This window comes from Calliphora vicina, chromosome 3 (genome assembly GCF_958450345.1).
Source record: "Calliphora vicina chromosome 3, idCalVici1.1, whole genome shotgun sequence".
Taxonomy (NCBI): Eukaryota; Metazoa; Arthropoda; class Insecta; order Diptera; family Calliphoridae; genus Calliphora; species Calliphora vicina.
In genome coordinates, this window is record NC_088782.1 from 97,509,640 (window position 1) to 97,526,486 (window position 16,847).

At 34.7% G+C, this 16,847-nt stretch overlaps 2 protein-coding genes across 2 annotated transcripts; one reads left to right on the forward strand and one right to left on the reverse strand.

Annotated features, from left to right (window-relative positions):
* Positions 1-2,922: 2,922 nt before the first annotated feature.
* l(3)72Ab (U5 small nuclear ribonucleoprotein l(3)72Ab) lies at positions 2,923-10,785 on the reverse strand. The gene is made up of 8 exons (XM_065506210.1): positions 10,604-10,785; positions 10,022-10,479; positions 9,722-9,956; positions 4,307-9,047; positions 4,067-4,241; positions 3,722-4,004; positions 3,419-3,661; positions 2,923-3,350 (listed from the first exon to the last, which is right to left on the reverse strand). The coding sequence occupies exons 1-8, from the start codon at positions 10,646-10,648 to the stop codon at positions 3,108-3,110; spliced, it is 6,423 nt and encodes a 2,140-aa protein (XP_065362282.1). The 5' UTR covers positions 10,649-10,785; the 3' UTR covers positions 2,923-3,107.
* Positions 10,786-11,864: 1,079 nt separating this feature from the next.
* Positions 11,865-16,069, forward strand: Mpcp2 (Mitochondrial phosphate carrier protein 2). The gene is made up of 4 exons (XM_065504607.1): positions 11,865-12,004; positions 12,343-12,757; positions 14,473-14,813; positions 14,906-16,069. The coding sequence occupies exons 2-4, from the start codon at positions 12,383-12,385 to the stop codon at positions 15,252-15,254; spliced, it is 1,065 nt and encodes a 354-aa protein (XP_065360679.1). The 5' UTR covers positions 11,865-12,004; positions 12,343-12,382; the 3' UTR covers positions 15,255-16,069.
* The last annotated feature ends 778 nt before the right edge of the window (positions 16,070-16,847 follow it).

Consider the following 16,847-nt stretch of genomic DNA (forward strand, 5'->3'; position numbering starts at 1 on the left):
CTATAATTGGGGAGCATGAACTTGAATAAAAGAGGTGAGTGTATGAGTTTATAACTGATAACAATCTTATAGTCTGCAACAAGGGTAATATGCCTACGTTCAGGAATTAGGGCCGTTATATACATCACAGTAAGGATAACTTTGTATAAGGTTGGAAGATGGAGACCATAAGATCACCTTTAGTTGGAATTTTTAAAGAGCTAGACAGAAACCCAAGATATACGAAATAGGGGCCCCTTTATGATGGATGTTGTTAAATCTAGAATTGAACACACCTATTGGGATATGGATTATTCCCTCCCTCTGGTTTTAGGAGGAAACTTTATTATATCATGTCCTGGAACGTTTCCCGAGAAAAGAAACAGCCAAAATGGTGGACCAGGGAACTTAGGGACCATATGTCCACAGTAAAACGACTATTAAATAGGGCTAAATTAATGACGAAATCTTTTGATTGGGAGTGATACAAAATGTGCTACAATAAGTAAGTAAGGTGATCTCAAAGCTAATGCTTGGTTGAAGTCGTACAAAGTTCAGAAAGTTCCAGATCGCAATTCGGTAAAGAACTTAGAAACAGACAAAAATTGAGGTAAAATTTTATAAAAAAAAAGTACACCTGTTGTGTGATGGATGATGAAACTTATGTACATGCAGACTTTTAACAACTTCTGGGTCAAGATTTGAATGATAGACGAGGTAATGCTCAAGAACAATACCGGACAAACAAAAAAACAAACAAAATTCCGCAAGAAGTTTCTTGTGTGACAAGCCATTTGCAGTTACAAATGTTACAAAAACCAAATTTTACAGGAGAGCGTTATTATTAAATTTAACTTAAGTAGTAACATTTCCATAAATATAGCGAATATCGGTATAATATTTAACTATGTAAATATGTAACATACGATAAAGGGGTCGTTATATTACGGAGTGTCTACAAAAACGGCTTTTACCTTTCTTAAAACAGCACAGAGTGCCTTTATATTTCGTGCCCGATTTGCCATCGCTATGGCAAAAAGGCCCTTGAGTAAACCATAATGTAAATTTTGTACCACGGGAGGCAAATACACCCAACTGTCTAGAACTTCGGCCTGTGGAAAAGTATTGAGCTCTTGTAAAAAAGAGAATTAAAGAACACACGAGGAAAGGTATCCCAGGACATGTCAGATTTTAAGCATAAGTGGTCCACCTCGTTCAAAAAGGTAATGGAAGCAACTATAAAATCCGGAAAAAGCGGATAAATTTATAAATACCGAGTAATATGTCAATACTTTAATGTTTAATGAATTTGTACAATATTTGAATAAATTTACGTATTTTTGATAATTTTTATATAAATTCTTTATGTAGAAAGATACAATAATTGATTGATTGTGTATCGAATTAAATCGCTTTATGTTAGATGCAGCAAAAATATAAAGAATGGCATGTCTGAAAGAAAGAGAGGAATATAAAACATACGTATCATCTCGTGACACCTCTGTATACTTTGTACCGGTTGCAAACTAGGGGAACTCATAAAGTTCACGGGGCGTCAGATGGATGTATGACAGAAAAGTGTGTTGAAAGCTCCTCCTTATTTTTCTAAGCTAATATTCCTTAATGTTTTCTCTCTTTGCATATCTTACACACTACACTATTTTGTATTTGCTTTATACTGTTACGAAATTGTACTTGAATTCAAATATAACGATTTTAAGGGCTGATTTAAAAGTATCATAATGCTTTCAAATAACAGTGCTGTAATAGCAAACTGTAACATATCTGTGGGCATTATTAAATAAAAGCTTTCAGTTGATTTGATCGTAAGTTGGCAACGCTGTATTCGAATTCGAATATTCAGTTGAAGAACATTGTAGAAAGTACACCACAGATGGCGTATGTATTAGTAAGATCTAGAATATTCGAATTTTGACAGTTAAAGAACAATCTGGAGTGCAGATGGCAGTGTTATAAATAGTGGCAGAGGTTGCAGTCGTGAGTCAGTTTATCAGAGACGCTTTTCGAATAAACATCAACTGAGTGCCTTAAAGTGTGTTGTGTTTTTTTCAAGTAAATTCGTGTACATTATAAATTGTGTCTGTATTTCTGCGAATTTACAAACGTGTATAAAAAACATTGAGTGACTATTTAATTCTGTTGTTGTTGTACATTTGAATAAACAAAGAGTTGTTACCATTTTCAAACTACTAAACGGCTTTTATTTGCAATCAAAAGTATCCGGTTTATTTAAAGGAAATAAACCAGCGTTTTGAAAAGGTTAAAACGTAACAATACTATTTTCTAAACATCTTATCAGTGTCAGTAAAGTCGCTAGGTTTCCCTGTTGTGATCAAGATGGGGCTGTAATAGAGTTTTGCCGTTCCCAAAAGAACTATTTTTATTGGAATTTTCTAATTTTGCACTGTGTGAATGAATACATTTCTCATTAGCAGAGAAATAAAGTTAAGTTGAGTTGTCGAGTATTTTAGATTGCCGAAAAAACATAACCGCTAAAATTAAATTATACCAATTTTCATTGCATTGTAATCAAATTTCAAACAAAATTTGTAGTCAATTTACAAGTTCTCCCATCATGTCATATTGTTCTAATATTACACAACTCGGCGGCTCGGCTAACCGACTCTTAGGCGTTCGGCGCAGGTCTCTGCTGGTTGGTTGCGATAACACAATAAACATAGCATACGGAGTAGTATTATTTTAGGTAATTTTTTTCTTGAAAGGCAATAACAACATTTTTTAAACCATTGTTAAATATTAGGACATTATGACATGTGAATTGACCAACTTACCAATACGTACACTTAAAATCACAACAATAGTACATAACTGATGAATGAAAACATCAATTTTGGTTTTGTTTTCATCTAGTGTTGCTGTCTAACAAACAAATGGATTCATTGATAAAAATACATACAGACATACAGATAAATTTGTTTATTTCCCAAGAAAAATAAAAGATTTATAACAATCTCTTCTAAGGAAATTTGTGTTTATTTCTTTATAATGTAATTTTTATAGCAAATTTATCAACTATATGCTAATTTAAAATGTAAATAATATGTATGTATAAGAAACCAGCTTTTTAAATCAAATCATTGACAAACCTAATCTGATTCACTCTCACTTTCCGATTGGAAGTCACCAACATCAATATTAAATTTATATTCCTGATCACAACCCAAATAAGAATCACTCATGAAATACAGAGTATAATCATGACGTCCAGGACTGGGTGCCACGAAATCAAGTTTAACTTTGGCCTTTTGTTGCAAAGTAAGACGTTTGATAGAGAGTAAAGAATTTGTTTTCGAGTCACCGATAACAACCCACCAGCCTTCTTCGCGTTTCTATAAAAATAAAAAAAAATAAAAAATTAGATAAACAAATCATTTTTTAAAAGTAAAATTAAAAATACCTGTGGGAAGAATGGAGCTATAACGGGGCCAGCAATTTCATCTTCTCTTTCTAATTGTACCACCACATTAACTGTAGATCCCGAGTTAATACGTTCTTTATCAACTACCTCAAAGTTCATTTCTATATTTGGATAACGATTACAGAAGCGAGCAACATCCGCCATTTGAGCATCACTTAATTGCAATAGACGAGAACGATCCTCATCTTCCAATTCCATAATGTCGAAGACAGTTTCGATTTTCTAAAAAGAATATATATTTAATATTATGGAAGGTATTAAGGTTGTAACGAATAAATTTACCTTCTCGGCACATCTCTTAATGATATCAGCATTAAAGTGTGGCAATTGTTTGAGATATGAATCCTTACTCCACATAGCTTGCGTTGCCATTTGAGCCAACTCCATAGCAGCTACTGCCGGCGAAAGCCAACCATTCGAACTGAGTACATCTACACAAGCCTGTATTAAACGTATAGCCTTGCCTAATATAAGTTCAGTATCGCCCTGTAGTTCTGGGCCTAATTGTAGACGACTTAAATGTGCTTGCAGCAGGAGATTTGTCTTAATATGTGGATCATTGAATCTAGAAGGGGAATAAAAAGTTAATTACAATCTTATAATTTACCAGTGTAGATATTAACATACTTGGGTGCAGTATCATTTGGACCTGTTAGTTTGTTGGGTAAGCGTTGTGATAAGGTTCGTAATATTCCTTCTTCATGATGACGCACTACAATATCCTCATATTCCGCTGCAGATGATATGATTTCCAAAAGACCACGTACTTTGGTTTTGCTATTCAATGACAAACTGAAAAGTTCTGAAAATAAAATTAAAAATTGTTGAGATAATCAGGCCGAAAATGTTTTTGCTTTATCAACTTACCTATAGTTGTGTAATTTATATAATAATATGCCGCAATCATGCCCAAATTTAGCGGTAATGTATCCATATCATCTTCAATGCTTATACATTTGGATTGTTCTAAATCTGACAAAGTGTTCTCTACCAATTCCGACAAATGATCGGATAAATGACGATGTGTTACACCTTGTAAATTGTAGTAATTGGGATTTTGTGTTAAACGTCTGTATATGAAAGTCCAAGTGAGATAATCCACAGCATCCTGTTTGTTTTCTATGGTTTTGGTAACAACTTCAGCATTGAAGTGATCATGTAGACGATGATCTAAATGACTTTCGATAGGCAGAGGTTCATTAAGGAATTTCTTAAAGAAATCCTTCTTCGATGACTGGCACATTAAAACACATTTAGCATCAGCATCTTCAATGGGTCTATTAGCACGGCCTATCATTTGCAAAACATCCGTTATGGGATAGTCTTCATATGAATGATTTTTACCATTGTAGAATTGTGTATCCATAATAATGGCTAAATGAGCCGAGATACTCATGCCCCAGGAAAGATCCCTGGCCACTACAGCCACCTGTACAGCGCCGGAATCAAAAAGTTGTTCTACCAAACGATGATCCGAAGCGGTGAGACCTTCATGCAAATACGCTACACCCTGCGAGAGAGTTTCTTTTAATGTCTTATCTGTCATGCGATCCAAGAAGGGTTTGATATCTTCCTCTTCGGCATGGAAAAAGCGGTTGGGTTGTAAATCTGAAGCAGAGTAAGTCAATATATCGATTGCTGTCAGGCGCGCCTGTTTGCGGGAGGACACAAACACGATTACTGGCTTATGGGGACTGTATTTCAATATGGCATTGTACACTGGCTTAGACATTGAAGCAATTCTTGTTGCATTGTGGGTAATATTAAAGCCTTGTATGTGTAGTTCCAGCGGTATGGGTCTAACACTGGGATGGAAGTTGAAAGTAGCATTGGTATTGCAACCCAACCACTGAGCCACATCTCTGGCATCAGCAAGTGAGGATGATAGAGCCACTATACGTATTTGCTTTTCGATTTGTGAAGATATATAACGCATTCTGGAACACACCACCTCTAAAACAGGACCATCCTCTCCTCCTACCAGCTGCAATTCATCCACTATGAATAAATGAATATTTTGTACATTCTTACGCTGTTTCCAACGTCTGGATAAAACATCCCATTTGTCGGCTGTTGTGATAATTAATTGACCTTTAGCTAGTAGTTTTAAATCTGTGCCCGTCTCACCCGTCAATTTTACCACTTTAAGACCCAAGTGGGCAAATTTGGTATGCCAATCGGCAAATACTAAATCGGCCAAATCTTCTTTCGATACCAAGTACACACATCTACCATCGCTTTGTTGGGAGAACAAGCGCATTATTGCAAATTCTGCTATGGTCATTTTTCCTGAGCCCGTAGGAGCTCCCACAAACACATTGTCATCACTGTTGTAGACAGCATTGAAGACTTGGGTTTGTATGGGATTGAATTGGGGATATTTCTCTTTATAGAATTCTTCAAATTTAGGATTTCTTAAGGCGGAAATGGGTAGGGGTTGTAAATCCAACAACTCGGTAGGTGGCATATTTTTTTCGGGCAAGATTAAATGCCGGAAAGAGACCGGTAATTGCGTTTCAGAGCCAATCCATCTGTCTGATACGATTCTCAAAAAATACTGAGGAGGCAAAGGCTCGAAAACGGGCACAAAGAATTTCAGTTGATGTTCATCTTGGCAATATTTTTCCTTAAGCAAGAAGAATTCATGATGTAAAATAATTTCCGAGTCCACATCTTCCACCATAATCCAAAAACCCTCCGATTGACCATGAACCTTTTCGTCCCATTGGTAATCTGGTGTAATAGTCAATTCTACTCTTAAAGTGGAACGAGTTATGGGTTGTATGTGTGTGGATAATTCCAATTTCGGGAACTGATGTACAAATTTATGTATTGTTTTACCCAATTTGGGCACTCGTATTAATTCTCCTATCTCATGAGGCTCCAAATCGTATAAACGCTCCCAGGGAAAGTTTTTCTTCTCCAACTTTTTGGCTATTTCGTCGGGCATCTTTTTGAACTGTCTTAAAGGTGTCATGGATTGCCACATTCTTCGATCAATCATTTTGCACAAGGTCAAACATTTATCGGCCAATTGGGCCCAGCCCCGATGTAGTACAATTTCGAAAATGGCTCTCATTAAACGGGAGGCGGATTGCGTTATAAACACCATGTCCGACATTAAAGCAAAGCCCTCCAATTTCAATTGGGATATATAGGCTTGCAACAGTACATTGACTTTAGCACTATGTTCTTCCATGGACTCCTTAATGGGTATGGGTACACGTTCCATTAACTTTTGTAATTCTAATTTTTCCTCTTCTCTAACTGCAATATGTTTGAATTCTGAGGACAGCGAAAACACTCTAAACAATTCAATTTCCGATAAGGTTTGCTTAAGCAATTGATTGTAGGTCATCATGGTTTCATGTGTACAGTAGTAGTGGGAAGCAATACGACCCAAGGCGGTAACCTGGAATTGGCCGGATTTACGGTCGTATTTAACTAAGCCACTGCGATCCAAATGTAAAGCTGCAGTATGTATTAAATCAGCTCTTCTTTGCTCTAACAAAGGATCTTCTTTCAAAGCATCATGTCCTACACCGTACAACAAGGGATTCCTTAGCATTCTTATGTAAAGATAAGTGTATCCCAGCCAATTGACAGCATCTTTCACATTCTGTACTGTGCCCAGAACAATTTCAGCATTCAACATATCCGGCAACTTGGATACAAACTGAGACTCAATAGGCAATTGTTGATTAAGCAGCGACAAGTAGAATTGCAATTCACTGTGGTTTGTAATCAAAATACCTTCACCTTTGGTGTCATATTGGGGACGCCCAGCACGACCCAACATTTGCAAAACATCTAAAGCTGACAATTCCACCCATCTGCCTTTTTCGGGATTGTAAACTTGAGTACCCTTAATTATGACCGTGTGAGCGGGCAAATTAACACCCCAGGCTAAAGTGGCCGTTGAAACCAAAACCTGTATATGACGATCAGCAAAAAGATCCTCCACCAAAGTACGATCTACTCTCGACATACCAGCATGATGGATGGCAAAGCCATAAGGTAAAAGTTCTTTTAATTCATTATTTTTCACCTGTTCAGCTTCAGTTCTCAATACTTCCATACTGGCTGAACCTTCGCGTAGAAAACTGCCCAGTGTATCCTTTTCCAAACACATATCACGTACAGCACGAGCCGTTTTACCAGTTTCCTTGCGTGAATGTACAAAAACCAAGACTTGATTGCGGCCTGCATGCTCCATGGTTTTTTCATAAACAATTTCGTTCATCACCTGAAATCTTTTTAGAGCCTTCTTTTCCGTTACACCAATATATTGTTGTTCTAAAGCCACAGGACGGAAGCTGTTGTCGAAGTAAAACAAACCCTTGTCCGGCTTAACGCGCAGAAAAGTGGAAACATCTTGATAATTGGGCAAAGTGGCAGATAAACCTACAAGTCTTACATCCTCTTGGGTCACTTCTATGTTGCGTATGGTACGCGCAACTAAAGCCTCCAGAACAGGTCCTCTTTCATCGTGCAACAAATGAATTTCATCAATAATGACTAAACGTACTAAAGAAGTAAATGTTTTCTCGCCTCCCTTACGTGTTATAATATCCCATTTTTCGGGAGTACAAACAATAACCTGAGTAGCAGCAATTTGTTCTCTAGTCAGCTGATGATCTCCTGTCAATTCTGAAACTGTAAGATTATAGCAAGCCAATCTTCTGCCAAAATTACCCACCATTTCTTGTACCAAAGATTTCATGGGGGCCACATAAATAATTTTAAAATCATCGGCATTAATGGTGCCATCTTCATTAATATGTTTGCCTATTTCACGCATCATACACAACAAGGCCACATTAGTTTTACCAGCACCAGTGGGAGCACACAATAGCATATTTTCATCTGACTCTAGAGCTGAACGCCACAATCTAGATTGTATGCGATTTAACGATTTGAAACCTTCAAATACTGGTTGCACATATTTGGGTAACTTCTCAATGGGTTGAAGTTCTTCTTTATCCTCAAATGGTACTTGCTTCAATGCCGGCACATGGACCTCCTCGTAGCCTTTACGTTGTTTACGAAACGAGCCATCGGGCAATTGACATCTTTTGTTGGCCATAAAGTGAGAACCCTGAGTAAACGACAATTCATCCAATTCCAGAAGTTGTCTTTGACCGGAGACCTGACCTGCCATTCCCTGATTGGCCTCATCCTGACTGGCCTTATCCAGTTTACTTGTACGCGAACTATTGCCCTCCTCATCTTCTGTCTTGCCGGTATCTAATTGTACGAGAATTTTAGCCAATTTACCATCGTTACGCATCTTTTCACGTATACGTTGTCGTTCGCTGTCGGTCTGAGCTGAAGCCAACATTGTACAATACAAAATCATTTGTCGATTAAGCTTTAACTGTTTGATAAAATCGAAACAGTCGTAGCCCAACAGCAGCACTAATTGATTTTCACAATCTCTTTCGTCGGCCGCATCTTTAAGGATGCGCAAGACATCAGCTGCTTTGCTTTGGGAGACCATAGCGTCTTTATAATATTTGCTAAGACAACGTTGCAGCCAATAGGCATCAATATCAAGCGGATGTAAGCCACGTTCTTTTTTAACATTTGCAGATTCCTCGGCAAGTAGCTGTAAAATTAAGTTAAAAACAAATTTATTAGAATAAACATTAAATTCGGCTATGTCGAATCATATATAAACATTACCAAAGTATACTTTAAGATAAAGATTGAAAAAAATGTTTGTGAAAAAAATTGGGTTAAAAAAGAAAGATGAATGAAAGAGAATCTAATATAACTTATTTGCATGAACAATCATTTGCCGTTTTCATAAAAAGCCGAGAACCTTTTGTTACGCACGTTACGTGACGCTCGTTACAAATTATCCAGATGCTAGACAATTATCTCCTTTTCCGTGAGAAATTGCGAAAAATTCCATTCAAAGTGAAATTACTCAAAATTCATTTGTATTTAAATTGAATGGTCAAAAATATAGCTGTCAATCGAACCATCTTGTTATCATTTCAGTAATTATAAAAACACATTAAAAAAATAATTTTTTTGTATAAAATTAAGATATCTGACCTAGTGTTGGATTTGATAATAATTTTTGTATGAATGACCATCAAGATACATTTTGTTTATATATAAAATATAATATACATATCAAGTCTAATATTACAATTAAGAATTCCAAGTTTGATTTTTGTATGTTGGTAGACTGTTTCTGGGACTTGCCCATATATTATTAATTATTAACATTAATTATTATTAACATTATTCTAAACAGTACTGTGTACTTACATTTTCAGCATGTAAAGTGTGATCAATGCGAGCTTCTTCGCCTTCTTCCTGACCATCTTCATCACGAATCTCACCATACATATCGTTATCACTTTCCTCTTCGGATTCTTCAAATTGTACATTTATGCCATATGCTTCATCAATTTGTTCTTCATTTACATTAGCATTTAAAGCCGTTACTGCATCCGAACCGAAATCAGTAATTTTCTTACCCAAATTAACAAGTAAAGCAAATCTGTAGGAATGAGTTAAAATTGTATTAAAAATTTAAATACATACTATTGAAAACAAAACATTTACCTTTCATCTGTAACCGAACCCAATAAACTATCAATTTCTCGTTTGCGTTCACGATCTTTGAGTTTATCATTTTTTAGTACTGCCAAAATTTCATCAGCTGCTCCACATAAAATATCTCTAGGCTGATCGCCTAATGCCTCTTGTATGAAACTTAATAGTACTTCATAGGTTTGACGTGTCTCCTGGGTTTTAGGACGATAAACAATGCCTACCATTTCATCGATCCCCTCCGACAATAAAGTAGCTCCCTTCATGCGTTCAAAATCATATTGGGCTTCATCTCGTTTCTGACGCTTAGCTTTGCGTTCCTCTGTTTTTTCTGGCTTTGAGCGCTGATAGCGATCACCCATACGTGTGCCATCTAATTTGCCCACTAAGGACATAACCTCACCGGTAGCCTCATCACGTCTTGGACGTTCGATAAGTCTGACATCGGCTTGCAAAACCAAATTTGAATTCTGAAAAATAAATTAATTGTAATTTTGTTCATTTGTTCTTATACTACACACATTTTCCAATAAACGTTTATTTTTGCAGACCACGCTTTGTCAGCAATTTATATTTTATTGTTTTAACACTTACCGCTTTATATTCATATTGCAGCTGTCTTGCTGCGGCATCAGCCATGTTTATTGCTTATATTAATTTGCGTTGAAGTTAATTATTTTATACTTTTAGCAATATTTTTTAATAAATTTCGTGAAAATAATTTTTTCGTCTCAATTTCAGTAAACACGGCCACCGCTTTCTTTTATTTTCTTTTCACTGACATTCGTTGATGGTGTTTATGCTGTCAGTATGTATTGTTTACGGAGTTGTCAAACTACACTGAGAAAAAAGTTGAAAAGTAATATTTGTGAAATAATCAAGTTTATGGAATACCACAGGTCGAAAAAAACGCAAAAATAACGATATCAGACATCCGTAAACGACTGATATAGTGTTTCAGATATTAAGATTAGTGGTTTAAATAAAAGTCGGATGATTGCACGTGTCGAATGGATGACATTGATTGATGAATTCTTATGTGAATCCGAAAATCTAGCCTATTATAGTTCATAATCGGCCACGAATTTCTACTTAAAAATATATAAATAACAAAAAAATATACATATATATTTTTTGTTATGGTAAAATTAAAATAGTAAAATATTCCTAGAAATAATAAATTTATAAGAAAAATAAAAATTTTAATAATTTTTTTGGTTAGAAAATTATCTAATCATTATGGATATAATTGAATAGTGCTTCAAATTACCTTTTATATGATATATAATATGGTACGTTAATTAACATTGTGAACCAAAAATTAATTTTTGAATTTATATGACAGTAAAATTTTGATATACACATAAGGTAGTATTAGTGAAGCCGGTATTCGATACACCTCAGAGTTTGGAGTCCTTTCACCAGGTCTAATTTTACATGCTTCAAATAAGCTAATTTGACAACATTTTTACCTTTTGCTATTCCAGTTTTGGGCGTTTTTTTTGCAATTATTTTAATATTAAAAATAGGTTTTATTTTTATGTAAAATGTACGATTTTTTAAATTATTGCTTAATGTATGGGTAAATCTTCAATCACACACGTATTATAATGTGTTCATCAATATTGGCTGTCAGTAGTATATGTCTAAACCACACTTTAAAATATCTAATACCTTAGTTTTTATTATTAACTAGATGACCGCCCGGTAGCTATCACACGTGATGCCATTACATACATGGACCATTTCATTTTTATTATGATTATTATGAAGTTTCAATCTGAATGTTTTTATAAATAAAAATAACAGCTTTGTAAATGCAACGCTGTTTTAAATTCATTAATACAACCGTGTAGGGTGGCAAATAAACAACTCTGTAATAAAAACAAAAACTCACCACTTTCTACCACGGAGAAAAATTGGCCATCTGGAGATTTTGGAGAAAATCTTTTCTTAAGTCTCGTTTCTCGTGTCCCGTGGCTGGTGCAAATTTTTGTAAGTGCAGAAGAATTCCAAAATTTTCAATTTAATTGCATAATATAAATTAGTACACAAAAATTAATAAATTCTATATAAAAAGTCACAAAATTCCATAATTTCTATTTGAATTGGAAGAATTGAATGAAATATAAAACCTAGAAAACAATTTACAAAACGTAATGAAAATTTTCCACGTTATGTAACCTATAAAAATTAAAGAGTGCAAAAAAAAGAAAAAATTGCGTGGAATTTGGAATGAGTCAAGATGATTTATTGACATTGAACTTTTTTTGAGATAATTTTATTAATGAAAATATTTTAATAATTTTTTGTATTTAATATTTTGTTTGCAGTTTGCTTAACGGTTTATCGTACAAAGACAAAAAGAATATAATGTTCTCATCACTCTTAGAAGCTGCCAAGAATTCGCCATTCCGCACCCCTTTCAGCAAGGTGGAATGTGCCACACCAGCCAACGGTGCCGGCCCTGTGCCCGGCCGTCAAATTGAAGCTGCCGCCGCTAATACCGGTGAATCCTGCGAATTCGGATCAAACAAATACTTTGCCTTGTGCGCTCTCGGCGGTGTCTTGTCCTGTGGTACCACTCACACTTTCGTCGTACCTTTGGATTTGGTCAAGTGCCGTTTGCAAGTCGATTCTGCCAAATACAAGAACTTGTTCCATGGCTTCAAGGTTACCGTAGCTGAGGAAGGCGCTCGTGGTTTGGCTAAGGGCTGGGCACCTACCTTCTTCGGTTATTCCGCTCAAGTAAGTTTATGCATTGGTTTTATTTGTTGTAGTTAGTTTTGTTATAAATTTAATTTGGAATTACCTAATGATTTTGTAAATAAGCTAAATTGTTATGTCATAGTATGGCAGGCAAGACAGACGCCAATTTGTAATCTACCTTTTGGCTGTGAAAATAAATATTGATTTACTAATGGTCTAGAAAAAATATGTAAACATATATAACAATGAAAAAAATATGTACATGGCCGTATACTTATGCAAACTTTTCATATAGATACGCTGTATTCAATACGCATCATGAAAATTTTTGAAAATGATTTTAGATAAATATGCGGTAGCTGTAACTAAATAAACTAATTAAATATATTTCACTTCATTCTTGTTTCTGATAAACAGATGAATAATCAAATAGAGTAAAATACTTTAGTATGATATGAGACTTTAATTTTGTATATATTTGTTCGCTGTTTTTTGCAGAATATTATACAATTTCTTTTAATATTTTAATGAAAAAGTTAAAGTAAACTGATCAATAACAAAGTTCAGATTTTCTAATCGTATTTTAGAAAAATGTGAACGGAAATTAGATAACAATTTTACGTCAATGTGAAATATTGGTCTGTTCATTTACAAAACAAAAAATTGGAAAAAATACATTTGAAAGTGTTAATGCGTTAATTGGCGTAAACAAATTCTCTGAAAACTTTATATTTAAACAACTTTCGACAGCTGTTTTTTATTAATTATAATTTTACTAAGTAGGTATGCAAATACATTTTATTTTCATTACGGTATGATTAAATAGACAAGAAAACGTGATATAATATATTTTAATTCTTATCTTAGTCATATCATAATTTATCTTATCAATTATACATATAATTGAGAACCGATAAAAATTTTGATTTTCAGTCATAAATTTATTAAATGCTAATTTAATAGAAAATTATATCAGGTGGTTCATGGTTACAAAGCTGAAATGAATTATTATCCCATTATATGATAGGAAATATTGATGAAGAAACTGTGTTTGAATTTAATCAATAAAGTAAAACAGGACAATTTTTGCATTATTCAGCAATATTATATAATAAAACAGGACAATTTTTGCATTATTCAGCAATATTATTAAAAATATCTAACAGTTTTCAAATTTTTTTTTCTTTTTTAAATTATTGTAACTTTTGCCATGAGTATGAAATTTCTACATTTTTAATTTGCGACCCCATAATGTAGCCATATCTATCTGTACGCCTGTCTGTTGAAATCAACTTTTCGAAACCCCCCAAATAACTTACATACATGATTGATACATCAATATATACGATATAGTCCTGGTTCGGTTGCAAATTAAATTAGAGAAAATTGTCAGATATACTAAATAGACAATATGAATATCTAATTTTAGACCTTTCCAACGACGTATATAACGCCATAGAAATTCCGACAATGGGTCAAAATCGTGAAAAAATATTTTCAACAAAAAATTTCTTTAACAAAACATTTTTCACCAAACAACTTTTTTAACCCTAATTTTGTTTGCCAACATTTGTTTTTCACCAAAAATTTTTGTTAAATCTTTATCTTAAAGTATACTTTGGTGAAGGGTAAATACATATAGCTCCATTACTTTTTTTTAATTTTATGTACAATACTTTAAATTCTTAAAAAAAAATCTGTCCCCTCATATAACGAAAATTTGTCTCACCTTTAATTTTTTATGTTGCTTTCAGGGTCTGTGCAAATTCGGTTTCTACGAAGTCTTCAAAGTATACTACTCTGATCTTTTGGGTGAAGAGAATGCCTACTTGTACCGTACCTACTTGTACTTGGCTGCCTCAGCTTCAGCTGAATTCTTTGCCGATATTGCTTTGGCTCCATTCGAAGCTGCTAAGGTTAAGATCCAAACCACTCCTGGTTTTGCCAGCACTATGCGTGAGGCTATGCCCAAGATCATCAAGGAAGAAGGTATTGGCGGTTTCTACAAGGGTTTGGTTCCATTGTGGATGAGACAAATTCCATACACCATGATGAAGTTCGCTTGCTTCGAAAAGACCGTGGAATTGTTGTACAAGTAAGCAAAACACCTAATTAACATATTTTTCTTCAAAGAAAAAAAAAAACACAAAATTAAATTGTAACCATCATATTAATTTTCTTTTTCAGACATGTTGTTCCCAAGCCACGTGCTGAATGCACCAAGAGCGAACAATTGGTTGTCACATTCGCTGCTGGTTATATTGCCGGTGTCTTCTGCGCTGTTGTTTCTCACCCAGCTGATGTTGTTGTATCGAAATTGAACCAAGCTAAGGGATCCACTGCCATCCAGGTCGCCAAATCCTTGGGCTTCATGGGTATGTGGAACGGTTTGATGCCACGTATCATTATGATCGGTACATTGACTGCCTTGCAATGGTTCATCTACGATGGTGTCAAGGTTGCTTTGGCTTTGCCCCGTCCACCCCCACCAGAGATGCCCGCTTCCCTCAAGGCCAAGCTCGAGAAGAGCGAATAAGCAGCATTAGCAACAATAAACTAATTTACTACTAATATATATCTCCAACTCATCGTTAAATAAGCTCTTTTAATTAAGTTCATTAGATACAAAAACAAACAAACAAATTTAAAACCCAAGTTAAAGAAAAACAAATTAAATTATTATCTAAACTAATACATACGCAATTATACTAGTTGCAAGACAATTACAGGCCGCGAGACAAAAACTTCTAAAACATTTCTTTATTAGCCGGCTAAATGAAAACAAAACAAAAAATTTGCATTAACACTATGTAAACTAAATATTAAAAGAGAGCAGACTAGTCCAACATTAACTAAACGCAGGGGCATTAGAGTATGAAAAATATATAAATATTTTCAGTTAGTCGCGCATTTACTTCTATTTGATGAAAGCAAACTTTTCATTCCATTCAAACTATTCTATGAAATGCATTTTCTTTAAGCTTTTTTAAAGTTACTTAGCATACTTTTTTCTTAATTTAATTTAAGCTTTAATGTTTATTTAACATCCCCTAAAAGAACTTTATCCAAGCTTAACTTAATCCTCTCCTAACTGTCCTCTACTCTCGTAAAATTTTGTTTCCAACTCATTTGTAGAACTGTTAATTGGTGTTTGCTAATGCAATTTATTGTTTGTTAAATTTTATTTTTAGTGTCATTGTTGATATTAGTTTGTATTTAAATGTGATTTTTTTTTTTGTAATTCATTTTATGAATTATATTATGTAAACTAGCCCCTGGCCCTAAACAGTATCATTAAAACAAAGATTTAAATAAAATGTCAGAGCCGGTGAAATATATGAAAACTTAAAATGAATTGTGTTTTTATTGAATATTCAAGCAACCACCTCAGAGCACAATGATCGGTTCTCAGTTGCAAGTTTTGACACGCTCTAATACTGACAAAAGTTCACGACGCGTTGGGCAGTAGTTTCTTTAAGGCTTCGAAAGTGTTTGGCTGTCATAGGCTAGACATTTTTCAGTCCCGTTGATCACCTGTGAGAGCACACCGTCTATTGCATATCTGCTCGCATCACTACCTAGAACAAACTACGCTCCAGGGATGTGATATGCCAAAATTGGTGCCGTACAAAACAGTTCCTTTAACTGCTGGAATGCCTGTTCTTGTGATTCACTTCACCGAAATGGTCATGACTTCTTGGTTAGCTCATGCAATCTTGCGGCTACACTAGCAAAATTCGGTACAAATCGTCGGTAGTACGTGCAAAGGCCTAGAAAACTGCTCTATTTGTGAAGATCAGTCTGTTACAGCTCGTATTTTATCTTCGTCTGTTGATATGACGTCTGCTGTTACGCTATGCCCTTAATACTTAACCTCTTTCTGGAACAATGCACATTTCTTTGCACTTAGTTTGAGTCCAAAGTCCGTTTAAGGACTTCTTCAAGATTTTTCATCGAAAGTCTTCCCCATGAATATTATGTTATCGAGGTACACCAAGTATGTCTTCCAGTGAAGTCCTTTCAACAATCGTTCCATTAAACGCTCGAATGTCGCTGGTGCATTGAAGAGTCCAAATGGAATCACATTAAACTGTCATGACTCGGGCTAAAGCCATTCACAAATGCCTTA

Excerpts from the sequence above, each read along its gene's own strand:
- Mpcp2 (XM_065504607.1), top strand. The coding sequence starts at position 12,383 with ATGTTCTCATCACTCTTAGAAGCTGCCAAGAATTCGCCATTCCGCACC. Across the intron at positions 12,758-14,472 it reads TCTTCGGTTATTCCGCTCAA|GGTCTGTGCAAATTCGGTTT; the intron begins GTAAGTTTATGC and ends TGTTGCTTTCAG. Across the intron at positions 14,814-14,905 it reads ACCGTGGAATTGTTGTACAA|ACATGTTGTTCCCAAGCCAC; the intron begins GTAAGCAAAACA and ends TTTCTTTTTCAG.